The sequence below is a fragment of the Laetiporus sulphureus genome (assembly GCF_001632365.1).
Source record: "Laetiporus sulphureus 93-53 unplaced genomic scaffold LAESUscaffold_1, whole genome shotgun sequence".
In the NCBI taxonomy this organism is placed as follows: Eukaryota; Fungi; Basidiomycota; class Agaricomycetes; order Polyporales; family Laetiporaceae; genus Laetiporus; species Laetiporus sulphureus.
Genome location: NW_024468510.1, coordinates 987,846 through 1,014,013, shown reverse-complemented (window position 1 = coordinate 1,014,013; position 26,168 = coordinate 987,846). Strand labels below are relative to the sequence as shown.

General features: G+C 51.2%; 8 protein-coding genes across 8 annotated transcripts; 3 read left to right on the top strand and 5 right to left on the bottom strand.

Annotated features, from left to right (window-relative positions):
* Nucleotides 1–5,552: 5,552 nt before the first annotated feature.
* Nucleotides 5,553–5,855, bottom strand: LAESUDRAFT_630254 (uncharacterized protein; the record flags this gene model as incomplete). The annotated part of the gene is made up of 1 exon (XM_040903384.1): nt 5,553–5,855. A coding segment is annotated over one exon (303 nt), but the record flags the coding sequence as incomplete, so codon positions are not given.
* A 2,695-nt stretch (nt 5,856–8,550) lies between these two features.
* LAESUDRAFT_808371 (uncharacterized protein) lies at nt 8,551–11,852 on the top strand (the record flags this gene model as incomplete). The annotated part of the gene is made up of 5 exons (XM_040914061.1): nt 8,551–8,843; nt 9,237–9,622; nt 9,691–9,808; nt 9,870–10,573; nt 10,627–11,852. 5 exons carry the CDS (start codon nt 8,551–8,553, stop codon nt 11,433–11,435), a joined length of 2,310 nt encoding a protein of 769 aa, XP_040770356.1. The 3' UTR covers nt 11,436–11,852.
* A 344-nt stretch (nt 11,853–12,196) lies between these two features.
* LAESUDRAFT_753880 (ChaC-like protein) lies at nt 12,197–13,522 on the top strand (the record flags this gene model as incomplete). The annotated part of the gene is made up of 12 exons (XM_040911812.1): nt 12,197–12,247; nt 12,302–12,326; nt 12,385–12,455; nt 12,522–12,581; nt 12,656–12,686; nt 12,750–12,803; nt 12,890–12,903; nt 12,959–13,030; nt 13,093–13,098; nt 13,155–13,188; nt 13,251–13,399; nt 13,457–13,522. 12 exons carry the CDS (start codon nt 12,197–12,199, stop codon nt 13,520–13,522), a joined length of 633 nt encoding a protein of 210 aa, XP_040770355.1.
* Nucleotides 13,523–13,615: 93 nt separating this feature from the next.
* LAESUDRAFT_639180 (4-hydroxybenzoate polyprenyl transferase) lies at nt 13,616–14,974 on the bottom strand (the record flags this gene model as incomplete). Its single annotated transcript, XM_040903524.1, has 6 exons — nt 13,616–13,936; nt 14,004–14,137; nt 14,186–14,271; nt 14,328–14,445; nt 14,499–14,651; nt 14,704–14,974. 6 exons carry the CDS (start codon nt 14,972–14,974, stop codon nt 13,616–13,618), a joined length of 1,083 nt encoding a protein of 360 aa, XP_040770354.1.
* Nucleotides 14,975–15,085: 111 nt separating this feature from the next.
* LAESUDRAFT_719149 (rho GDP-dissociation inhibitor) lies at nt 15,086–16,254 on the bottom strand. The gene is made up of 8 exons (XM_040907574.1): nt 16,214–16,254; nt 16,112–16,157; nt 15,924–16,057; nt 15,732–15,868; nt 15,642–15,681; nt 15,542–15,584; nt 15,325–15,489; nt 15,086–15,268 (listed from the first exon to the last, which is right to left on the bottom strand). Exons 1-8 carry the CDS (start codon nt 16,220–16,222, stop codon nt 15,231–15,233), a joined length of 612 nt encoding a protein of 203 aa, XP_040770353.1. The 5' UTR covers nt 16,223–16,254; the 3' UTR covers nt 15,086–15,230.
* A 460-nt stretch (nt 16,255–16,714) lies between these two features.
* On the bottom strand, nt 16,715–18,916 carry LAESUDRAFT_808368 (uncharacterized protein; the record flags this gene model as incomplete). The annotated part of the gene is made up of 12 exons (XM_040914060.1): nt 18,614–18,916; nt 18,488–18,513; nt 18,243–18,427; nt 17,847–18,186; nt 17,732–17,785; nt 17,346–17,671; nt 17,277–17,289; nt 17,168–17,217; nt 17,009–17,108; nt 16,925–16,959; nt 16,807–16,873; nt 16,715–16,752 (listed from the first exon to the last, which is right to left on the bottom strand). Exons 1-12 carry the CDS (start codon nt 18,652–18,654, stop codon nt 16,715–16,717), a joined length of 1,275 nt encoding a protein of 424 aa, XP_040770352.1. The 5' UTR covers nt 18,655–18,916.
* Nucleotides 18,917–21,947: 3,031 nt separating this feature from the next.
* Nucleotides 21,948–24,579, top strand: LAESUDRAFT_638932 (general substrate transporter; the record flags this gene model as incomplete). Its single annotated transcript, XM_040903505.1, has 12 exons — nt 21,948–22,137; nt 22,248–22,360; nt 22,663–22,845; nt 22,899–23,002; nt 23,055–23,058; nt 23,118–23,134; nt 23,189–23,279; nt 23,336–23,616; nt 23,728–24,022; nt 24,077–24,212; nt 24,267–24,344; nt 24,404–24,579. 12 exons carry the CDS (start codon nt 21,948–21,950, stop codon nt 24,577–24,579), a joined length of 1,668 nt encoding a protein of 555 aa, XP_040770351.1.
* An 88-nt stretch (nt 24,580–24,667) lies between these two features.
* LAESUDRAFT_18131 (uncharacterized protein) lies at nt 24,668–25,237 on the bottom strand. The gene has a single exon (XM_040901478.1). It carries the CDS (start codon nt 25,065–25,067, stop codon nt 24,756–24,758), a length of 312 nt encoding a protein of 103 aa, XP_040770350.1. The 5' UTR covers nt 25,068–25,237; the 3' UTR covers nt 24,668–24,755.
* Nucleotides 25,238–26,168: the final 931 nt, after the last annotated feature.

The following is a 26,168-nucleotide window of genomic DNA, read 5'->3' as shown; positions in this document are numbered from 1 at the left end:
TCGTCCATTTCGACCCACGAGATGATAGGATTTACTGCATCAATGTTGTGTCCATTAAACATTCGGAATGCAGTTGGCTCCTCATCTGCCACTTGTTGTGCTCGTTGCAAGATTTCTTCAGCTTCCTCTCTCGCAATGGCTTGTTGTTTTTTATGAAGCCTCTGGTGGTGACACGTACTCTGGCATCGTGAGTATTTCCATTCTCCAGCTTGCCAGTTGATTTCTGGATTATGCTGACGTAAGTATGACATCCCAATGATCATGTCTAATTTCCCGATGTCTGTGACTAGCAGACGATGGGTAGAACCATGATCTCCGACTTTGAGGTATGCTTTTACATAGTCGGTTATTTCTCCATGTTTGTTTTGGGATCCGTCAGCATTGTACACCTTGTATGTAGTATTAAGCTTGGAGGTTGCAATTCGATTGTTCTTTACGAACCGCTTGCTGATGTACATGGAATATGCTCCTGAGTCGACTAAAGCTTCGGCGCTCGATTTTTTGCCGTACACCCATAATGTAACTGGTAAATAGAATGATGATAAATTTGGAGACGAATTCTTTATTGTTACATTATCATCCTCTGCATTGCGACGATCTACAGAGGTGTCTGATTCGGGTGCTAAATGTACAGGTCTTATATAATGTTCTGGGGACTCTGACGAGCTGCCTACAGATCCCCTTTGAGAAAACTCTTCCGATCCTTCCTTGAAGAGCCCTCTCCCGCCTTCCTTGATGAACTGGATCCATTCGCCCTCAGGCGCCTGAGCCTTGAGAGGATCGCGGCGAAATCTTCGTCCGACTCGGATGCATCAGGCTCGCTTTCCGAGTGGATGCTGCGGTCGCTGATATGCGCAGCTGTCTCCTTACCCTTCCCCTTAGTCTTAGAGGAAGAGCTCTTTTTCTTTGGCTTCTTCTCTTCTTCGGTGTCAGAGCTTTCGCTCTCTGCATCTGATGAAGCAGAATCAGACACCATCTGTCGCGTCTTGGATGACTTGGATTTATTCCTGGCATCATCCTTCTTCTTCCCGTCCTTCTTCTTCGCAGCTGTGTCTTTCCTTCTCAATCTGCTTCTTGACATGGTCCAATTTGAAACAATCGGTGCAATACTTGCTGAAGCATTTCGACGATTTGAAGAACGTCAGCTTGTTCTTCTTGCAGTTGGCGCAAACCAACTTGTCATCTTGCACGCTTCGCGCTTTGCCCGATTTACTCTTTCCCTTCTTCCCAACTGCATCAACCTCCATAGCGTTCAGGTCCTTGGTTTCGGCCTTGGCATGGTGTCCTTCTCATTGTAGTGATATAAATATCCGGAGTGCGAATGTAAGGAACTCGGTCCACTTCTTGGGCCAGTTATCCTTAGTGGTATCCGCTAGCATGAGCAGCCACGTTTTCTCCGGAATATGTTTCTTGATCTTTTCGATCAGATCTTGATCCGAGAAGCCTGTACCGGTTGCCTTTGGACGGAAGTCTTCTGCGAACTTTCGGAAGTCTCGATGATCCTTCTTGACGAAGGCTTCTAACTCCGTTCGCTTCTTGTCGTCCTTGTCCAATGATTCATATGCCGTGCGAAGTTCAGCGACGAACTCCGCCCAAGTTCCTGGTGCCTTATTGTTTTCGTTTATTTCAGTAATCCAATGTCGCATGTATTCGCGTGCTCCTCCTTTCAGGAGCAAGAGGGTAGACATAATTTTGGACTCGTCTTTGGTATGTCCAGTATATTTCAACCAGAGCATGACTTGTTCGAGCCAATCATCGAGATTAACTCCGTCCTTATTGCCACCATATTTTTCTGGTTGGTCAATTTTTACGCCTTTACCCTTGCAACCAAACGACGGCTCATCGTCGTCGTCCATGTCGTCGACATTGTTACCGCCTTGCCCTGCTTTCCTTCCCTGTGTAGATGCCCATGCGCGAAGTCGATCATGTGATTTCTTCAGGTCTTCCATCCTGGTTTGGAGATCCTTGACTTCATCGTCAAATGCCACCAACGATTCGTTAATGACCTTGTTATCCTCAGCTAAAGCTGCCGAGGTTTTTTCCAAGTCTGCAATTCTAGACTCAGATTGTTGGCGATGTTGGTCTAAGAAGACCGTTCGATTATGAAACTCCGTGGTGTTACGTTCCATTGTATGCGCTTGGCGCTGGATAAGATTTTCGTAATGCGCCACCGTTTGTTGACGCATTTCTTCCACCACGTTTGTGACGAGATCGACTACCCAATTTTTTACATTTTCGGGTATATTCACATTTGGGGGTGCCATGTCGGTGAGGGCTTGACGAATTATTGGATTCGGGGGTTGCAATACAATATTGAGTCATGCGGGAAGCTTCGGAGATGGAGCACGAGAGAACTTGGATCATTTGGGGTGGGAGTCGTCATCTTACAATTCTTCCTCTATCTCACGAAGATGTTCTTCGAACTCGACGATATGGCTATTGGCGATCGTGGCCTGTCGGGCAATTACTCGTCCTGAGCGTTGGTTTCGCAACAACCAAAGGTCTCGATGGATGACCTTGACGAAGGGTTGCCACAAAAACCTGGTTTTGTCCCTGACTGCGGGCCACTGGTGGTTATGATGAATTTCGCAAATACGCTCGACTTCTTCGAGCCAATCGACGAAGCTATTGTAAGCTTCGGTGAGACGGTCTTCGGGTTCTTCAGATCCAATAGGGATATAGCAGATATGAACTGCGACGTTCCTCCAATCAAATTCTGGATAGATTTGGAGGGCGTATATGTGATATACATCGTGGTAATCGATGTCAAATGTGTCCTCGTATGTAGCAAACGCTTCGCCTGCTCTGTCTCGAAGAGCACGTGAAATTGAATCCCACAGATAATCGAAGGCGTGACCGATTGGATTGAGTTGCTCAAAGTTATCAAGATTGTTCGAATCGCCAGATGAAGACATATACAAAGTAAATATTCGTATCTACAGCAAAGGTCACCCTGTGACCTGTATTCCTAGACGATACTTCTGGATAATATCTCTGATTAACCAGCGAGCTTCTCCGCCCTGATGCTTCCTCTCCTGGACGTAGTTGCAGAAGTCACGGACTACATGTTGGTGAATGAAGGGAAGCTTAAATTCTGTGATGTCAGTGCAGATGGATTCGAGCTTGAGTATGAGATGCTCGAGATCGAGGATGTCGTGGTCGTCAAGCTGACGACGGTATCGTTTGGTGAGTAGAATACAAATTCGTCGAAGAGTGCCTTCGACGCGCTGAGTCGAGATGATGGAGATGGCGAGAGTAGCGGTCTCGACGTATGTCCCTTGATTGAGCTCTGGACCCGATGGTCCTGCAGGTAGTCTCGGTCACCTGACCAAGGAAGTCTGGATAATAGAAACTGAACTAGTGCCGCGAGGGGGCCGACCTCCCGTAGAGATGTGTCCTGGCCTTGGCAGGGGTCTTATGGGCCGCTGTTCGTAGAACTCTTCTGGAGTTCTCGCTCGAGGACGACGGATGACACTGTCGATGCTGTGCAATGCCTTGGTGCGGCTTACGCTGGTAGAGTCAGCGACTGACGAAACGTCAGATGAAGATATGACACCGCTAACGTGCGGGTGGACGTGCGAAGACGCAACACTGCGGCGAGTACGCTGGGCAGGCACTCGAGGCAGGTAAGATAAGCAGACTTATTCTTCTATCACAAACTTAGGACGCAGAGCGCCGACTAAGCCTATGACCTTATGATCAAACACTTACTGACTGTTGTCAACGTAAGTATGGACACAAAGATAATCAAGGTAAAGCAGCGACTTGCAAGTGGTCGCTGATGACACTATATGGATAGGCGTAGCAGAGATGAGAATAAGTCTGGGGGACTTAGACGTCTCAGAGCTCTGGCTTATATACATGAGCGGAGGGACCCTTGGTACCCTGATACCCCAGAACCACTAGCTAATGGACATTGTCTGATTGGTTACCACTACCTGTCAGACTACGTGTGTCATGCATGCCGAACCTCCGAACTACTTAGTAAGATCATGGGAATGGTATTGCCTGTAATGGCTACATCTCCGGTGGCGTGGTATCTATCTATCTCGTGCATGTGAACTAATATCCCCTTAAGGACATATCTCCGGTGGCGTGTATCCCCTTCGTTGGATTCTTCTGGAGTCCGATCGTTGCTTCTAGGTGGGATGATATTACTGTATAAGTTAGGCTTACCTAATACCAGCGCTACTTGTCACATGTGTGGATATCACGTGATATGTCATGTGACTAGACCTAGACCTTCAGGGCATCTAGGACTGTTAGTACTTCGCGTACTGGTTCGTTCCTTTCTGAACAGCCTAGCGCTGATGTCAAATGATGTCTTGTTCACGTGCAGAGGTGAAAACGTGAAAATCTGTGACAGTGTAAAACTCTCCTCTTATTCCTATGTATAGTGTAGATTATATAGTGGATCAGAAATGAGCCAGCTGAGTTGCTGAAACACGTTTCCGATCCATTGAAACCTGTTGCAAAGCTCATCCCTGCCCCCCTTTCCATATCATACAGTCGGAGAACTGAAAGTCCGGCCCTGTCAGGGTCTGTTGGTCTGCTACCCTATCTTCAGTTCAATTAGCATGCTTGCTCGTTTCCGAGTTGCCTAACTGGTCGTGTTCTGCTCTTGCACTGCACCTTGTAATCGGCTACGCTTTCTCGTGGCTCTGCACCTCACGTTCACCTTCTGACCCCTTCACACGGTTCTGTGTTTCCAGGCTGTCAGTAAAGTCTTCTTTGCCCACTCTAGACTGTTCTGGCTCGGTGTTTGTCTTTCCGGATCGTGGTGACTCACTATCTGATTGTGCGATAGTCGGCCGCAGTTTCTGGCATTTTTCAATCACAGAATATCTCGGTGCATATCACCGTGCTCAGAGCCACATGGAAGTTGATTGACGGTTGCTGGAGGGTGTAGATGAGGGCTATCCCATCCATGGTATAAAGTACGATTAAATTTAGAGAAATTTAGAAGGACACGAAGCATATAGAAGCCCATGTGTTCCTCAATGGATGGGTAGAAATGCTGTATGAGATCGACGACATCCAGAGCACTTATCGGGTTGTTCGTTACACTTTGATGTGATATCTGCAGCTCGTTTATGAGCCCAGGATCCCTTGGAGGTGTGTCTTTGCAGATATAGATAGTTGCAGCTGTATCAGAATTAAATTGAGTTTTTTTGTCCAGATGCTGTGAGAAGACACGAAATGAGAGTTGAATGTTGTCGTAGGAGAGATTGTATTGGTGAGCACGAACTCAGTCTTGAACCTCTTGCATAGCTTCTGCTGACAGCTGCTCTACTGCATCGGTGGTCCACTTTGCACTCATCATGACTCCCAGGGCATGCAATGTGTCGCAACCCTTCACAGACAAGCCCTTGAATTTGAAGTAGATTGCGAGGAGCTGCTGCAGTCGATTGCAGTACTGTGATCGGGAATATGATATTATGCATATGATAAGCATAAGCATCTATGGATAACAATGAGCTATCTTGGTGATGACATTGAACGACGTTACAGTGGCACTCACTAACCTTATTAGAGTTCTTTTTTCGATTGACTTTTTGCTGCTTGGAACTTGTTGCGAGACTAGCGAGGTACATCCATGTCACAGGAGCACGATCCCACATTTCTGCCTCAAGTTGATCCATTCTGACCGATGACAGGTTCCGTTTACTGAGTGAGTCGCTCGTAGACCAAAGCAGTGGATCCAGGCATAATAGTTCAGCAGTGGAGATCTCTTGTACAGCCTCCAGTGTGAATCTATCAATCAGGTCTTTTGCACTCTCTGGCAGTGACTTGTGTGAATTTTGTGAGTGTGGAGGCTTGCGCCAACGTTTCAGTATAACTGAAAGGAGGTTGCTATGGAGAAATTGAGTACAAATTCTCTGAATTCATGGATGCTTGATGCAGTCTGGATCACCTCAGCTAAATGCATCAAGGAATGATGCCAAGGTCATGCCATGTCCTTGAATGCAATTGAGAATGTCAAGCACTGCATCACATATGGCACTGAGTGCTTTTGCCGGGTTGTCTATGGCCTCGTCAAGCTCTGTGGCACCATCATTATTGATCTTTAGGTCTGGGATGGGAACCTCCTCTGTCTGGAGGCCTAATGGATTGGCAACAAAGCCATCATGTTTCTCGGCTTTGTCACTGCCTTAAGATTCATCATCTGAACTTCTGTACCTATAGCCATCATCTTGTTGTAGACTGCGGCTGTCATCTAGGGAATCTTCGTCTTTCGAGAATAATTGTCTATGTGAATATGGATATTGTCTTGAATTCATTTGTGTCAAGGATAATGAGATATGTTTCAAGCAAGTACAGTACATTTTCTTCAGTGGCTCGCCACCGAAGCAACATGCACTGGCGTGAGTAACTATCTAAAAAGGCATCTCATCGAACAAGTGAATCTGGCTAAAGCACAGGAAGCACTCTGTGACCGTTACAACTGGGCACTTAAAGGGTGCTTAGCGGAAGGGGAAGTGTCCCTATTAGAATGCCCCAGACCTCTTTTTCGCAGAAAAAGAGGTTTGGGTACGAGATCAGCGCATGGTTAGTCAGATGTGAATGATGCGAGTGATCTCGCTTCATTGTCCTTCCGCTGCCCAAGGACATACGTGACCAGTGCCCAGACAGTGCAGCTGTTTTCACATGCAATCACAGGCAGTGTTCTTATATCATGTGCCATTGATGAGTAGGCAGATATCCCATATCTCATACATATCAAAATCGACAGCAGCAAACAAGTAGATACGCTACACCTGCTCATAATGCATTCCCTCATAGTGCATAACACCTCATAATACATAGCTCCATGTAGGCACGAAGTTGGTGCCCACCAAATTATGCATGAGATCTCATACCACATAATGCATACCCAAAACACGGCATTATGCATTATGATATCGTGAGAATAATGCCTAACTAGGAAATTTCACGTGCATTGAAGGTTATACAGGACGCATAACACCATTTTTGTCCAGTAATTATGTTCATAAATTATGTTTATGTCCAAATTTGGGGGTACAAAACCAGGTTTGTCACAAAAAAGTAGTAACAATTTGGTGAAATGTGAGACCTATTTTGTGTACATGATAGCCCTACCTTGGGAAGTCACGCATAGTCACACAATGTCACACTATGTGACAGCCCGGTAATGCATACTACCTCATAATGCATAGCCAAACCTGGGCACCGACGTTATGCATTATGAGCAGGTGTACTGTAGATATAACACAAGCGCTGACGCTTGTGCAAGACAACCCACGCGCCAGCACGTACACCTCCCCCAGCATTCAGGAATACTCCTCCCGCCCGCTCCGGTAGCTTTTGATGGCCGTATGACCGGCCAAGCTTTCTCGACGCGTTTCGATGACAACCGCGCGGCGAGGACGGCGCGGCCCGTCCTTTAAAGGAAACACGGAAACAAGACCAAGAGCTTTCTGCCCGTCCGAGAAAGCCCGAAGGGCGAAGGTCGAAGGTCGGCTGAGGCTGATCCGGACGGCGGCTGCGGGCGACCCAAGGACAACTTTATTGTAATTTTTCGGAGGCGGCACACGCAGAACATCGTCGCCGTATCTCGGCGGCACAGAAACTACCAGACAGCGCATTCGGAATGCACCCTAGATGGAATTACGAATACGTTTGTCATCTGGGACGTACTTACAAATGTCGAGACGCAGAGGGGAGCGCGCTGGTCCCTGCAGGCGCGAACGCGAACGCGAAACGAGAGGCGAGCTCTGTCGAGACAGAACGCTCTCAGCGTGTGGATTGGCGCGCGCGGCCATTTCAGCCTGGTGTGGTCACCGTCCTTGTATTAGTGGTAACATGGGCCGAGGGCTAAATGAGCCGGTTTATCGGGCAGTCTGCTGACACGGGAGAGCGCTCGATGAGCGTCGTATGGAGTTGATGGCATTGTTCATCACGGATCTATGCATTCATACGCGTAAGGGGAGATGACTCGCGGTTCCTGCGTCTTGTTCTGTCCCATGGAGAGAATGCAAGCGAGAAGGAGAAGATTGGCCTGTGAAGAGCGCGGAAGCTTGAAGAGTTCACGTGAGCAGCGTATATTGAAAGAAGCACAATCTGGGGGAGTTGTCTTCCTAGCAGCTTGAAGCAGAAGTCAAATAAAGCGAGCGAGCAGAAAGACCCTAACGAAGCAAGGGTAGCGTAGTGCCGCCGAGAGTTCCCCGATGGGCCAGGTGGGCAGTAGAGACAGGTGGTAAGGAGCCCGCGATGATCGCGTTGGATTGAATACGCGTAGATGTCGAATGTGTGTCGCAATGATGTCGGACGAAATAGGTAGATCCTCAGGTCACTGTGAACTTCGGCGCAGGCTGAGCTTCGGACTTCATATGATCAGGGAAAACCCCGGGCGAGGCTTACGCACCGTGTGAGCACTGCGACGTTCGCGTATCAGAGCGTCAAATGGTACGACGACCAGACAAGGAACAGGCCGTGAGCAGCGAGTTCGAGAGACAGGCTGGGACGGCGGCTCGAGTGAGCTGGACCTCGCCTGCGCAGGCTCAACAATAGTTCACGATTTTGTCATGCATGACTGACATCACCAACAATTTGATGGGAGCTGGCGGTGTTGTTCAGATCAGGGTGAAAGGCATCATCAATTCGGAGAACGCAATCGAAGATGGCAGCGGCAGGACGAGTACGGAGAACTGGAAGCGACCAGAGCGCCCGAGGCTGGCCATGGAGTGTTCTGCACCACCGGCGACGTCGTGCTCGTCATGGGCAGCCGCGTTGAGCGTGCAGACGGGGGCGGGCGACGGAGAGCTCGTGATGACTCCGCAGCGACGGGAGCGCTGCGTGGGAACATCTCGGCAAGTGCCCGGGTGAAAAACCAAGGATTCCGGCGGGCCACATGAGGTCACGAACGCGATCGGTCCTTCTCCGTGGCAATCGGCGTCCGGCATTCTCAGCCACATGAGCTCACCCAGGGGGCTCCACTCGCGCCGCATCATCGCAACTATCTGCATCGGGATGCCCGATGGCGGAACGGCGGCGAGGATCAACAGAGAAAAGGGGGAATAAAAAATAAATGCGGGTGTGGATCAGGGTATTGTCGGAGATGAGTCAGATAGGATGAGTCAGCGTCCGGAGGAGACGAGGAGATGGGACGGCTGGAAGTGCAGCGCTGAGGCTGCCTGTCCAAGACGTTCGCCATCCGACACCTTCCGTATAAAATAATACATAAGCTCATCAGTCCCGTGCTGCCCTTCTTCCAGCCCTCCCCCGCACTCTTCAGACGCCATGCGGGCCGTCCTCCACGTCCTCCCCTTCCTCGTCCCCGCCCTCGCCGCCGCCCTTGTAGGCGCGGCCCCCCCGACGAACGACCTTCATGCACTCACTGATGCGTCCACACCCCTTTCGCCCTCAGTGGACGAGATCCTTTTTCGCAGAGATGAACACGACGAACACTCGCATTCGCATAACGCGAAGCCCCTCGAGGAGCTGAATGAGACCCAAATCACATTGCATCACCAGCCCACTCTCCCCTCCTACTGGACCATCGACCTCGTCGACAAGGTTCCCGGCGAGCACCGTTATCCTGGTCTCATGGCGGCGCACGCTCTCTTCATGGGCTTTGCTTTCTTTGGGGCTCTTCCCGCAGGTAAGTCGCTGGATCATCACCTCATTCCTATGTACCTACATCGCGATGTCCCTGTATTACCGCCACAGGCATCGCACTTCGCTCCGTGAAATCTGCATGGCATAGTTTGACCGTCATTCTCTTCTATGCGTTCGTTGTCCTGGGCCTTGGATCGAGCATGCTCTACCGCAAGCTCACTCCGGATATGTGAGTTCCCGCGTCATAGCCGAGATATCCCTATGAATCCCGAGCTTTCCTTTCCTTGCAGGTACGAAGGCGCAGCGCACGCCAGCCAAGGCTATGGCTGGCTGGCTTTCGCCGTGCTACTTTCCACGCTTGACGTCGTCGCGATGGTCGTTCGCCTCATTACCTACGTCCGTTCTATCCAGCAAGGCGAGGAAAAGTTTGGTTTCAAGTCCTCATGGAGCTATATTGTGCTCGGCCGCGAGGAAGGACGCCTGGGCGTGTCTGCCGAGTACACCGGTCTCGTAGCTGACGAAGAGGAGCTCAATGATGCCGAGCTCAAGGTCAACGACGTCGAATCTGTCGAGGCCGACTCTGAGCCACTGCACGAGCGACGCAATCGACCCATGCAGCCGATCCGCACAGTCTTTGATGTCGATGAAGCTGCACACGGGCACGATGGCGACACAGAGACGGCGGAATGGGCCAACGACGTCCGCCGTCATCGCCGCGAACCGTCTTATCCGCAATCAGCTGCGTCTGAACGCACACTCTATGGTCCTCACTCACCGCGCCGCTCGAACGACACGCTCGCGGACCTCGCGAATGGCTCGTGGCTCGCTGGCCTCAACAAGCGCACTCTGCTCCGGAACATGGGCCGCGTGGCGTTCGCGACGTCCGAACGCGTCCTTGTTTTTGCCGGTTTCATGCAGGTGACTACGGGTATTGTGACGTACACTGGTGGCTGCCGTCAAAATTACATCAACGGCTGTCTTGCGCATCTGATCAGTACGAACTCTTACCCGCTTTTGTTCTCTTTCGAGCTAACTTGAAGCCTGCAGAGGGTGGCATCTTCTGGTGCTATGGCCTGGCCACATTTGCGCGCTACCTAGGCTCGTTCTCTTCACTTGGATGGGCCTGGAACCGGCCCGTGCTCTCAAATGTTCCTTCCGCCGAGTTTGTTGAATCGCTCGTCATCTTCGCCTACGGCGCCACGAATACCTGGATGGAACGCTTTGGTGCGAAACCCGGCGACCCATACACTGCGAAGCAGGTTCAGCACATCGGTATCGCCGTTATGTTCTGGTTCGCCGGTCTTGTCGGAATGGGCATTGAGTCCAAGCGTATCCGCCGCTGGCTCGCGGGCGGCAGCACTGCCGCCGTCTCGACTTCGAACGAAGGACAAGAAGCCGTTGCAGAGCCGCCTAGCTACAGCGCCAGCTTCAACCCCTTCCCCGCCCTTTGCATCGGCATCACGGGCGCAGCGATGAGTGCACACGCGCAGACGTACGTGTTCCAGGTGCAGATTCACATGTTGTGGGGATACCTGCTGAGTGCATTCGCGGTGTTCCGCTGTCTGACCTATTTCTTCCTCTGGATGGCTCCTCCGCGGTCGATCCTGCCGAGCCGGCCGCCCACGGAGGCACTGGGCGCATTCTTCCTCGCATGTGGCGGGCTGTCGTTCATGTTCTCGACGGAGGAATTGACGATCGCGGCGATGCGCCAAGGGCGTGATGACGTGATGATGTTCTTGAACGTCGCGGTAGCGATTACGTGTCTGGCGTTCTGCTGGACGCTTGCAGTAGTGGGATTCAAGGGCTGGCTGAAGAGTCGCACACATGGGGCGATGCAGTTCCATCCGTCGGCGTGAGCGGCCAATTATGCTAGGAGAAAATGAAGACGATACCTTCACATGATACCATGGCTTGCTCGTTCTGCTCAGCGTCCAACGCCCAGCGATTCCTGCTTTCACCACTCGTGCTTCCATCTCAAGATTCCGACCTTGTGGGATTGTTTTACCGTCCCCGTTCACGTCTTCATACTATCTGCAATGTAGCCCCTTGTCCTATTCACCCTACCCCGTTCTGGCACTTTATTTATCGCTTAATGACCTCCCACGCTCCCTCGTCTGCGGACGAGACGAACCCGATATATAATCTTACGCTAGACGTTGCTTGATGTCGCCAGAGGCCTTGTTGTTACTGCTGCTGGGTACGATACTGATGTCAGAACAGAGATTGTTGTATACCTTCAGGAGTGGGTCGTCGCTGTGGAAGAGACAGGGAAGAGACAGATCGAGTGTTTGCATACTGGTAAGAGGGACGTGTGTCGTCGTTGTACGTTGGGTACCGGTCGTTGTGAGGCGGCTCCTACGGTGTGTGAAGATGGTGAGAGCCTCATGTGATCACGAGAGCAACCGTGACAGATGCTCCAAGTCAATGAGCTCGTCTGTACAGCTACTGTGTGGCGCGAACTCTGCATTCTGCCACGAGAACGATGTATCGCCTTCGCTGCCGACCGGGAGCTTGAGGACGAATAGCCCGGGTTCAGCCACGTGGGACTCACCGTGCTTTCGGAATACAACTGCTGCATGATGCAATTCCGAATCGTTCTTGAACTTGTACCCCTGCTATGAGCGAGAAACCGTACGTGGTCTTTGGATATGGATCCCTCATCTTCAAGGTGCGTCGGACGTTGCGTTTCGTGTACATACGAGTTACCGATCGAGTTTGGCAGCCCCCGCCGCATGTCGTCGCGCAAGGTAAGGTCGAGCCCATGTCGATGGATCGGTGGACTGGATGGCATGTTTTGCGATGCAGATCCAGGATACTTGAAAGGCTACGTGCGGCGGTTCGCGCAGAAGTCGCATGATCATCGAGGGACACCGGAGGTGAGTGTCTGTCATCCAGCCTGTCCGAGCGGGAGACCGCATGCGCACTCACTCGTATACTCACAGAATCCAGGACGAGTCGTTACGCTGGTGCACAAAGAAGACTGGGATGCATTCTCTGGCTCCGTGAGCATCCCCACACATGTCCCTCCCGTACGGCCGCTTACTCTCCGCCGCGCCGCGATGCCGTATGCCTGCAGGACCCGTTTCCGGATGATGATGTCGTCTGGGGTGCGGCATGACTTGAGCGGCCGCTTGGTTACCTGCGTCGCTGATGTTGAGGTGCTGGTGTAGGGATTGCGTATACGATAGACCCGCTGCATGCGATCGAGGTGCGGGACTACCTGGGTGAGTTAGGCATCCAGCGTGGACTGCGCCTCGTTGAGCTCATCTGAAGCCTATTCGACGCAAACGTGGCCTCACTGGCTGCGTAGATTATCGTGAGAAGGTGTGTGGTATCACGATGTAATGAGAACATGTCTGAACAAGATTCAATACGACAGGACGGATACACGCTGGAAGAGATCGACGTTTACAGCCTGGCAGACGGCGTGGAACGGGTGGTGGTGCAGAATGTCAGTGAGCGCGCTGACAGTCCCCGCTGAGGTTCAATCGATCTTGATCTTGTCTTTCGCAGGCTCATGTACGTACCGCAGCTCTTTAACTCACAGTCAATGACCCTCAATGCATAGCGATCAGTGCTACGTCGGCCGAAATGATAACCCGTCCTTTAGTGAGCATGTCTCCTCTGACTCAAGGCGAAGACATTTGCTGACCGAACCGGTTCCGTCACAGTTGGTTTTGAATCCATAGAAATCCTTGCGGAGCGCATTTGGCAATCCGTAGGCCCTTCGGGACGCAACAAAGACTACCTATATCAACTGTCCACTGCAATACAAAGGCTTGCGCCAGAGTCGTATGATTCGCATCTCTTCGCGCTAGAGGTGATTGGCCTGCGTACTTGCTCCGCATTCATTGACGCTAACGTTTACACATCAAAGGCTCGCTGTAAAGAATTGGACCAGGAAAGTGGCAACTATGACGAGCACAGACGTTTGATTAACTAGAGGCCTGATGCTGGAGTTGGGATGTGCTCTGTACAATGAATTATCCACGTGGCTCGAGCATGAATTCCAACGTGTTCAATCCACGAGCAGCATTCAGAAAGAGACACCGGAGATCATGAACCCATAGTCCGCCAATGCCCCCATCCAGATCCAAAAGCCGGACCACCCGCACCCGACGAAGCCCGCCCAGCAGCTGGGGCGGTTGTCAAAATCCGTCCGTGCCAGAACGCGTGCAAGCTGCAGTGCCGCGAGCCCCGTGCCCGCGTAGAACAGCGGGCCTTGCGCGTTAAGGTAACCTGCGTAGGTGATCAGCGACATCGAGGACACGGAGAGCGCGCTCAGGATGGGGCGCGTGTGTTCGCCAAAGAGCAGTGCGGTGGAGCGGATGCCGACTTGCACGTCGTCGGTTTTGTCCTGTGGAGAGCGAATATTGCGAGTAGGATGTGAGCTGGGTGAGCGGAACGCAGCGGGACACGCGCACCTGGTGGGCATAGATGCTGTCATAGACGAGCGTCCAGCAGACCCCGCCAGCATATAGAGGAAGCGCGACGCTCCAGTTAACGGAGCCAGCCACAGCGGACCAACCGAGGAGGGCTCCCCAGTTGAACGTGAGACCTGCATGGTTGAGAGCACGTTCGACTTGGAATTAATGCATCGACTAACCAAGGACGGCCTGCGGCCAGTACGTGACCCGTTTCATGAAGGGATAGATCGTCACAAGAGACAGAGATGACGCGCCTAACAGGATGCTGCAAGAGAGGTCGGCGCCATGTAGTACATACAAATCGGCACATGGGAGACCCACCTGTAACAGTTGAGCTGCGTGAGCACCGCCAGCCCTGCACCTAGCTGCAACCCAAGAAACCCAACTGCCTGAGTTGTACTGATATCACCCCTTGCCAGAGGCCTCTCTTTCGTCCTCTCTAAGTGGCCCTAATAAACGCGGCTATCCGCACTGCAATGCGCGGATGCTCACCTACAGCCTTATCCAACTTCCTGTCCCACATATCGTTGATCGTGCATCCTGCCCCCCTCATCACCAGTGCCCCAATCCCAAAGAGGCTGATGTACGTGAGTGGCGTTGTCCATGGCGTCTGCAGCGCATACGATGCCATCGTGATCGACCATGCTGTACTCGCTCAACGCGTCTTCTACGTGCATTGTTGTGGCTTGAAACTTACTACAGGGATAGAACAGAAGGAGCGTGCCAATAGGCTTGTCTATTCGCGTTAGGTAGAGATATGGGCGGATTTTGGCCGGGACATGTTCCACCCAAGACTTGGCTGTTGTAGACGGCGAAGACAGTGTAGCATTCTGCCGGACAGTGACCTTGGTCGAAGCTAGTCTGACAAGAGGAATGAGACTACGAATATGGAGACATGATAGACGACGGTGCGCGTTCAGTCCAGACAAAATATACGTCCGCCTTGGGACGGCGAGCAAGGAGTGCATGGTGCGGAGTCTGCCGGCGTCTGCTAGGCGTCTGCCATTCGATCATATCCCGGACGACCTACCAGAGACTGCCACCGACTAACGCGAAACGTCTAAGGTGACTATTCGGTAGGACTGTGTGCTCAGCACAATTGATTCGAGACATTCTGCTTTGATCATCCGTACATCCAGTAAATGCGAAAGAAAGGAATATTTGCGTAGTGAGGGAAATATGAGAGAAAGACGCCATGTGAAACCCGCAGACGAAGAGCACGCTTCACCACTCCTTGCCCAGCTTAAAGGACCAGTCCCAGTCTGATACACAATCAGTGAGCAAAGAACTACGATGCACTGATCTGGACACTTCTCACCCGCGTAGACCTCTCCATCATCGTCGACAACCCGACTTCGGACGTTGTACGTGCCAGAGCGTGCAAGCAAGCCGGAAGGGGACTCTTCTGGGTCAAAGTTCTTGGTGTATGCTTCCCCCTGGGGATGAGGGCCATACGACCCGAGCATTTGCTCCATCTTATCGACTGTGGCGAGATGGTTCAGTAAATGCGAACACATTGGACTTTGAATACCAACCTTTCATGCCCGAACGCTTCACGACCTGCATGTACCGAACACCCTGCAGGAAGTGAGCAGTTGAGTTGATATTGATCACTGGAGTAAATGGCCATCTCACCGAGATGATAGAGTGGTTCACTTTGAAAGTGATACGGACACTGCGGCGGCGACTCAGAAGGAGTTCATTCAAAACCACATCGCCACTCACTTGTACTCCACACCCTCCTTGATGATAATCGGGTTCTTTTTCACATTTGCGAGTTGAGCGGGGTCTTGAATGTCGAGCGAAAGCTTCTTCCCCGGGGGCAGCGTGGGTGAGGCCAGTTCCAGAGTCAACACGGTTACCTGACAATGAGACATTGAACGCTAAGCAACCAGAGACGTGCACAGCCTGACACACCTTGGGTCCGCTGGCATCTCCAGTGGTCACGCCCGGCACGATCCCGAGACTGGCCTTCCATCGCGCCAAGCTCTCATCCTCCGCGTCGAGCTGCGCGTACTCGTCGACGGACTTAGCAGCGGTGGGCTTGTATCCTACAAGAAATACGTTAGTCGGCGTTGCGCAACGACGTCAGTCTGCCTAATCACCGGGAGTAGTGGTGGGCGCGAAATCATCCTCCTCGTGCTCTTGCGGCTGCGGTGAGATGTCAGCTCGGTGTTTTAAGAGAGACGTGGACAGCACGATCTGACCGCAGACATGGTGAAGGATGGCGGAGGTGATGAGCTGTAGAAGGCTGAAAGAGACGACACCACGGTGCTGCATTGCTTGCAGGTCGCTAGTAATCGATTTCCCACGAGTGCTGTACGGTCGTCGCCGGGTTAGCACAAGCGCCCATAATTGGTCCTGGTATGGATAATCATCATCATGATGCAGAGTCGACTGAGGCCCTCAGTGCGGAGAATGCATACGATGATGGCGGCCATAGAGACCGACTGAAACCTCGCACAGATGCTATTTTCAGCCCCGAACGTTTGACTCAGCTCACACCCGGGCATAGCTTGGCATAAAACAAGTAGTATAATATCCAACATAGAATAAATACCTTAGTCGAATCGCAGTCTTCACACCGAAGGTATGAGCGCGCAGTAACAAGACAGCGGTGTAAAGGAAGCAACAGAACATTGATCGGGTCGACATCGATCCAAGAAGTATACTGGAGCGGCCGTCCCAATAAAAACTCGCTTAGCGTTCTAATAATCTTGGGCACTGAGGGGAGGATGCATATCCTCTGCGCATTGAACGATAAGTATTTGCTGGAGTTCACATATCGATACTGACGCACCACCCTTAAACCAGCACTTTCCCTTGCTGAGATGGAAGCATCGTGCACCGCCAGGGCAGACATGTCCCTGCATGATCGCGATAAGCACCATGACATACTCGATCATGTTTCAACTCACCCAACAGCATCTATCTCCGTACGGACAATCCACGCCTGCCAGACCAGTCAATAATCGCGAGTGAGGTTTTAGCTGCAATCCTACCATTCTTGAGGTAGTTACAAGGGGCCTTCTTTGCATTCTTCGCGAGAACTTCCAGCTGCTCTGACGTGAGCAGCCAATCATGCGAGTATTTGCAATTGACCTATGTGATGTGATTGGCATGAACAGTCACGCGCTGTAATTCATGAATAAGAGACTTACGCCCTTTGTACACGTCATAAGATAGTGCTCATTGCAGGGTGGCGGGTTTTCTGCCAAGTGATCTATATTTATTTTTTCTCATATCCTGACGCAGATCACAGTGACGCACGCTTATGCAATGGCTACAATTTACCGAAGTCAACAATCGTCGTGGTACACCATGGCATCTCACACTCACCTTCGTAGGGTCAATCAGTCTCTTGCCATATGTGGCGCGCGAAGTAGGAGAAGGAGCGGAAGATTGCGGTTCAGATTGAGGGCTTATAAGCCCACTCTCAGACATGACATTATTGTTGAAACCGGATAGAGGTATATGACTTGGTCGCCTTTGCGCATATCCAGGAACGTTAGTCATGAAGAGGCCTTCTGTCTGCATAATGGGTAGCGAGAGTTGCTGTAAGTTTTCGGAAGGGCCATTGGCCCCGTGCAGGAGTACAATCTTCCCGAGTGAATCGTCTTTCTCGATTGCAGCGAACGTGGTCCCATAACTTCCATCCTGACCGCCTAAAGCCGAAAAAAGAACAACGTCATTACTGACGTTGTAGAGACTAAGGCGACACTTACCACCGAAAAACACCCGCAACGTCTGCGGGAGGCTGATATACGTCTGAAGATACTCTGGGGTCGAGATGACGAGATACTGAATACATCCGTAGAAGCAGGTGCAGAGAGCACGTACCTTTAATTTTCACGTCAGCCCCATCACCCGGTCCGACATCCACAATAGAGAAGCGAGGAGAAGCCTGGCTCAGGCCTGTGATGAAGGCCTCGAACTGATCGGCGCTGCAAATATTCTCACTCTGTAGCATGCTAAGAAGGCCACGCTTATGCAGATAGACGGTGACCCAGAACGAGAGTCTCCCGAAAACCTGCACCTCTTCTTGGGCAAGAAACTCGGCGATTCCTTTGGTCAGCTCCTGAGCAGCGAGACGGCCGCCTTTGTGGCCTTCTGCTATCAAGGACGGGTTGAAGACGTTAGCGTCTCCGTCAATTACGCAGAGAACAAGCGGGTTCTGGTTCTAGAGAGAACTTCTTCAATAACCCTAAGACCACTGTGATTGTTCGGACCACTCACCTTGAACAGACCCGAGGAGAGCTGTTTGTTAAGTGTGGCGACTCGCGCATTATGCGTTTTCTTGTCCCGCTCTGCCGCTTCAAGGACATTCGTATGGGCTTGCTTCCACACCGATAGTTCCACCTCAAGCTCTGTGACACGAGCTTCCAACTCGGCATTCCTTTTGATAGTGACGGTGGAAAGATCTGAGTCAGACAAACGTATGGGCCTCTATTACCTAGAACGCGGCTCGCTATAGGACGTACCGAGAAGCCTCGTGAGAGCTTCGTCCCTGTTTCCGCAACATGAAAATAGTAAGCTCTCGACATGATATGACTTGCCGCCTCAGTGGCGAGAGATCAACGAGGCTTAGTGCTAGGACGAATGCTCACCACATCTGCTTATTGAGGTCTGCAACCGTTGGCGTCGCCATGGATTATTACTGGACGCAAGAGATTAGGTAGTAAAAGAGTAGGGAGAGGTGAGGGGAGAAAAGCGAGGGAGTGAGGGGATTATAACCGCCGGGCCATGATGCCTGCCCGCTGCCAACAACCTGCGGCGATGACTGGGCTAGATCGAAGGAGGATGCTTCTCTTCCAGATATGAACCAATAGTGAAATTGACAAGCAAATGACACATCATTCAGGACGGCAGGGTCTCACGTACGGAGCAGTGGTATAGCTCCGTCCTAGGAGAGCGACCGCATCTGAGATTGCCTCGCGTTCACCCGTTCGTCCTGCAGCGCATTTCGGCAATCCTTGTTGCTCGAAACGGGCGCCCCTGCCACATCCCAACTCCGCGACCACGATGATCTCGCGTAACCCTTCACGCCCATCATCCTGGATCCAATCGCTCTTCTTACATTAACACGTACAGATTCATACCAAAGAAAAATAGAGTCGTATTGGTTGTGCACGTCAGTGGCGTGTCCATCGCACGTGAGGGTATCCGAAAATCTCCTCAAACGTCTCAAACGCTGACGCTGAAGCACTTCGTGCTTTTGGTCCGTTTTTGTGAGCGCATCGCGCACTTGACGCTCACGGATATCTGACGCCTGTAAAACGAGCTGACAAGGCAACATGCACGGACACAGTCGCATTCCGCGGGCAACAGGAACAGCATATCATACCAACATCTGTTCGGCCTATTTCCCGGTCAACATCCCCTTTCGATGGGCGGCAGCGTCACCATTGATTGATGAGATAGATTTTGCTCTGCAAGAGCTCGTGGGACCCGAGCATTCGGAACCACCCCGTAAGAATGTAACAGCCCTTGCTCATATCATGCTGTCGCGGACCGAATTCGAACTGACCACAGCCAGTTCGTCCATTGGATGTAGAAGACCTGATATCGACCACAATTGCGCTGATGTGCCGCAGAACACATACCACTCAAGACACCTAGTTCATTCATTTAAGACGCGGATTCTTAGTATGCCGGTGCTAATGTGTCTGTGTTGGAGCTTCCATAACGTACGTTGTGGCGGCTTGTACAGGATGACCGTATATTGCTCAACGCATGATCACGGGAGAACATCAGCTGGCGCTGTACGTACCTGGACCAAAGAAGTTTGCCGCGCCGGCGATGATACCTATGGAGGCCGCCTCCGCAGACTGTTTCAAGTCCACTGGTAAGTCCACTAGTGGAATATCGTGACAACACGAACAACGGACGTGGCCAGATTTCTAGTCGTCGAAGACCGGATGTCTAAACCTAATATGGTGAAATATCCAGTTGTAACAGGTTCCGTCTTCGTGCAAACAACGTGTTGAGCTATGACTCGGTACAAGTACCTGATGCTAGCGATAAGCGGCATGAAGGAGGCTGTGGTTCTGTATCAAAACACATCTCACCGCCCCGGCATTCAATCTCCTGCACGTCAAGCATCTGCCCCTTGACGTCTGCTCGTCCTTCCCTAGACATGTTGCATATGATCAGGATAGACGAAGACGACTCAATGTGCCACGTTTTTGATAACTCGAATCTCATCACGCCGATCAAGTACGTTTCGAAAGGAGAGCCCAGTATCGGTGGCGATGCTGTAGTCCTTGTCTTGCAAGGCGGGGAGACGCTATGACTGCCATTAGATACTTGATACTGGTGAATCATGATGACTGCCTCCCACATGGCACTTCCACCTTGCGGATCGAAACACAACTCAGGAGACAAGTGAGCGCTAACTGTGGAGAGAGATGGAGCATTCTATGGTCCGCGTTTTGCTGTGGTAGCCGGAACACTACCATTTTCCTGGGCATCTGCGACTCATAAACAATAGAAGGCGATGTGTTATTCCACGCACATCAAGCATGTGTGGCGACGCTGTTCAGAGGCTAGCAACAGTGATAGTTGACCAGTGACTTTGCAGAACACACATGCGAGCTTAGTATGAACTCACCTAAGACGCACCACACATGTGAGGCTGAGCGGACCCTATACCGAAGAAAGTCAGTACCTATGCTGTAATTGCCGGTAGCGAACAGGTCGGTCCGCATTGCGTGAATGTATGTGGTTATCTATGACCGTCGCCGCGCCGAACGCGGAGCGAGTCAATTATAAGGGTCGATTTGTGTCAAACCGGATCCATGATCGGGTCATTTTTGGCAAACGCCAATAATACTGGAGGTCATCGAGTTCGAAGAGCGGAACCCACAACAGGTCTCATTTATGTAGGACACGCATCGATCTTGCATGTAAATGGAAGGAGAGTCTCTTGATGCCTCATTGCGACAGTGAAGACCAGATTCGTCTCCGGATCCGAGTCACGATAGACTTCTGCGCATGACACTCTCGTTTCACCTTTGCCGCAACGGCAGAGATACGAAGGAGTGCAAAAACGGGGACATCGAAGACCCGAGTAGAGTTCAAATGCAGTTAGAAAAGGGTTCGGATGAAGGCGCTGGTGACTCCAACCAACGCGAAATGCCGACGCTCCTCATTAGGAAATCCCGCCGGACACAAAAATGTGCATTCCCACGCTTGCTACGTTAGCTAGAACGCATTCTCACCCGTGTACACTTGCAGTCGTGCCAAAATCGAGTTCTCTCTTATTCTGCGTACATAAATTTGCGCATCACTTGGAAACAATATGCAGGCAGTCAGATGACTGGAAGGCCATGCTGATGTCTATCAACTCAACTCACACAGATGACTGATCATGGGCTGCACGCTACGATCTTCGCCCTCAGAATAACATATGGATACGTCGCCGACGGGTTAACGTATCTCTTGCTCATTAGTCGTTATGACGAACAACGCCGATTGTGATGCCGACATTAGTTTTTGTCACCTGTGTTCCGTGAGTCGTTGCGCCTCCTCGGCTGCTAAGCTTACGGTCCGAAAATCCCTCGTAGTGTGGAGCAGAGCCGTGTGTAACGGTTTTGGGTGCGCGTCTGGGATGAAGTGGTCTGCTCCAACTGGCTGTAGCTCCCTGCAACGCTCAGGTGCCCCACCATTCTCCCATGTGGACCGACTTCTCGGGCGACTTTCATGGTTTATGCGTGCAATCTCGCCGCCTGCTTGCATCTATAACGATCTGCTGGTGGAGTCAATCTTCGCTTGTCCGTCGTCCGAGAACGCTCCTTCGTCTTGTGACCTTCTCTCTCGCTTTAGGGTGCCGCTCTGAAAGTTGGTGCCAGCGAAGACAGGGATTCTCCGAGAGTATAAGAGCGATGCGGTTCCACCTTGACTTCCCTGTCTTGCACCAACTTGATCCGGTACATCACCATCATGTCGTCGCTGCGCCAGAGTAGCCATGAACTAGTTCCCGAGAAGCCTCAACGAGAAGGCTCTTTCTCTTACGGCTCAGGTTTAGACGACGAGATTCGCGCCGCTGTGCCTACCCTGCGTGGGCGACGATTGACTGCTGCCCTCGCCTTCGTGGCGGGTACGGGTTTCACGTTATTTGGGTACGTGCAGTGTCGTTGCGACCGCAGTCTCCAAAGCTGACACATTGCCAAGGTATGACCAGGGTGTCATGTCGGCCCTCCTCACCGCCAACCAGGCATGCTTGTTAGCTCTCTGGCTAAGATATTATGGCTCTGACACGTCCGTTACAGTTTGAGAAGGTCTTCCCCCAAGTTGTAGAAGAAGATAACCATCCCAATCACGCTACACTGCAGAGCTTCATCGTGGCCATTTACGTGAGTGTCTTACCCATCACCCACCAGCTGACACGCTGGGCGTTCTCTATTGTCGCTCCCAGCGTCCGTGCACTGCGGGCCTCTTGCATCGCAAGGGAAGGTGCCTATCAGGTGACATGTTTGAATGGAAATCAGGCGTCAGCTGATAACATGGAAGTGTCGTCGGATATCCGTGATCGCAAACATGCATCAATGCGGCAAAGCACTTGACGTGATTGGTGCATCCCATACATTCGTTCCTATTCGCTTTGCATCGTTCTGTAAAGAATTCTGACCTTGCCGCTTATCATTGCGTCCTATAGGAAATCGGCTGCCTGTTCGGTGCCTTGTCAAACTTATGGCTTGGAGACAAGCTTGGTCGGCGGAAAACGATCTTTCTTGGTGGAACCATTATGATCATCGGCGCGATTTTGCAGGCGACATCGTTCAGTTATGCGCAGATGATTGTTGCCCGAATTGTCACGGGCTTGGGCAATGGTTTGAATGTGAGTTACTGCCAGCGACCGCATTCCAAGTCAATCTGACACGTGAATACCAGACCTCCACAGTCCCATCCTACCATGCGGAGTGCTCCCCTGCGGCGAAAAGAGGCAGTTTCATCATGATAGAAGGTAGTCTTATCACCTTCGGTATCATGATTTCGTAAGTTTCTTGTTTGCCCCATGAACTGTATCTAATGTTACCTCCGTTTCAGATACGTGCGTTGTTTCCTAACTGATAGCAGAATGTGTCACTCATCCGTTCATGCCGGACACAGTGGATCGACTTCGCTTTGTAGGTTATGACTGCGTTTCGGTTTCGCGCAAGCGATTGACTTGCGATGCATAGCTACTGGTTGACAGGCTCGTCTGCACAATGGAGAGTACCAATCTCTCTGCAGATCGTTCTGGCATTAATCATGATTGGGGGCATTATGATGGTAAATAATGCTTTTGAAGTAGCACTTTCATATCTGACGACGATGTTCGCCTCCAGTTACCGGAGTCACCTCGTTGGCTTGCCAAGCACGGTCGCGACGTGGAAGCTTTGGCGGTTATTTCTGCGCTGGAGGACAAGGATTACACCAGCGAATCGGTCCAGGTCATGTATCATGGCATTCGCGAAGCCATCGCTGCCGAGTCTCGCAGCGGTCCAACAGAAATGTCACCCATCCGAGAGGTTTTCACCAACGGTCGCTCACAAAATTTCCGACGGACGTCCTTGGGCGTCATCAATCAATGTTTCCAACAGATTACCGGCATTAACCTTATCACATAGTAAGTGTCACGCTTCATTTTCTATGCGGAACAGACTCACTCAACCGATGATTTGCAGTTATGCCGTGAGCATTGACTGTAGGCAACGATGGCTTTTCTTGACTCATATAGCTTTCAGACGATCCTTTTCCAACGTCTCGGGCTAAATGACGTGCAATCCCGCATCGTCGCCGCAGCCAACGGCACGGAATATTTCCTTGCTAGCCTCATTGCCATCGCACTAATCGATCGCGTGGGTCGAAGACCGCTCATGTTATTCGGCGCAATTGGGCAGACCATCACCATGATACTCCTCGCCGTGCTAGGCAGCATCAGTACGTCAGGGTGTCAAGTAGCATCTATTGTGTTGCTGTTCGTGTTCAATTCGTTCTTCGCCATCGGTTGGCTAGGGATGACTTGGCTATACGTGAGTATGCGCACGTATCTGTATTGATCTTCGCGCCTGACGCTGTCCTATCAGCCTGCTGAAATCGTCGGCTTGCGGATTCGAGCGCCTGCGAACGCCTTCAGCACGGCGTCAAATTGGATATTCAACTTCGTTGTCGTCATGATCGTGGGCCCTTCATTCAGCAACATCAGCTGGCGGACGTATATTGGTATGTGGTGTTCCTGGTATACATTTCATGGAGCTAACGGGTTCGTTGCAATAGTATTCGCATCCTTGAATGCCTTCATTATACCAGTTGTGTACTTCTTTTTCCCTGAAACAACTGGTCGCTCTCTAGAAGGTGAGTACAAGTGCTTGTTAGTGCTTGAAGTGAATCGAGTCTCAAGAGTCTCGCTACAGATATGGATGTCGTTTTTGCTGTGGCATACAACGAGGGCATCTCTCCGGTGAAGGTCTCACTCAGAAAGGACGTACCTCTGGCCGGCACTCCAGAAGCCGATGAAATCCTCGGGATCCGCTCTCGAAAGAGCAGCGCTGAAATCGTGGAAGATGTCCGACAAAAGGACCAATTGTAAGGTGCCTCTGAGAGAGGAAGTACGATTATCAGTTTGTACCTTTGAGTGTACACATGCCCGAAAATATGTTGACTGTCATATATCGATATATCTCTTTATTGTAGCATGTCAAGTTGCCGAAGAACAACGCATTGCTTGGTGACGAATACAAAAGATCATAAAGTACAGCTACACGTTCACGGATCACCACCACCACTGCGCGGTGTCCACAATAGGCGACAGTGTTTCTTCCATGCCCAATCGTGACTGCTGAAGTATGCAGTATCGAGTGAATCACTGCACAGACGGATGTCGGAGAGCTTTATGCCATCTCTGAGAAGCTCTTGAACTTCCCGGCAGGGCTCAGCTCTATATGCAGCGAGCACTGGATCCCGGGCTACTTTGATGACCATCTGCTTGGTCTCATCTTCTGACAGTGCATCCTTCATAGATTGCATCGTGCTCAGCCAGGCTGAAATATTCACAGGCTGGATGGGTATATGGGCCATCTCCACTAGGAATGAAGATTCCTTGGACGGCGGCTCGCATTGGACGTGCGATCCCTCGGAATGCGATTTGCCTTGAACGTGCGATGCCTTGAAAGATGGTTTGCGTTGGATGCGCGATGGCTCGGAAGATGACTTGTCTTGCACGCGCGATGGTCTGCATTGAATACATGATGTCTTACTGTATAAGGTGACTTGCGTGAGATCTGCGACGCCTTGCCACCAGAATTCACATTTGGAGATCCGTCCGAACACTTCTGCCGCTTCAAGGGGGGAATCTCCTCCTCCTATCATCATCATCATCTAAACTGGCTTCAGATCGAGAGCGACGTGGAGTTCGGGGAGTGACGAATGACGTAGGAGAGCTAGTCTCCCAAATAAGGACAATCAAAGCTAAATTGTTCCGCACTTCATCCGTGATTGGAGGACATGGCCTTGATACCATAAAGGGGACACTGAAAGTCATGTCGACGAAGTGGAGGATAATGAAATAGGGATGTGCATGGGAGAGGACACGGGGAAAATTGTGGAATAGACAGTCAAAATGGCGGGAAGATTCGGGCGTGTGGCTGTACAGTGGGGTCTTCAATGCAATAGGAACCAATTCGTACTCGTAGAGGGCATCACCACAAAGCTAGATTGTCTTGAATGAAATCATGTGCTGTTCAAAGACATACAGTCAACATACCGGAAAGACACTGTGATGCTGGTTATCGGCAGTGCATGCGTAATTGTGTTCGGACATATCAAAAATGGCTTCAATGGCACTGCACATCGGGATGAGTGCCCAGCGACCAGCTTTAAGGAGGGCATGCATATCCGGACGTACTGTGGCACTGTATGTGAGCAAGGGGCAATGAAAAGAATGACCATACTGACATGTTAAACTGTTGAGAGGAGTTTCCAGATCAAGAGAATCCTTTGCCAGACTCCAATGCCACTCATACGCATGCATCTGAGGTTATGTTACGGTTTCAGCGCTTCATGGTCACGTGACAGTTTACGTTGCACGTGACACTTACTATTTATGGTTCATAGGTCTTGTGGACATATTCTAGGGTTAGCAGTTTTCGTTTTTACGATTTACTCACTCAGGCCATGCAA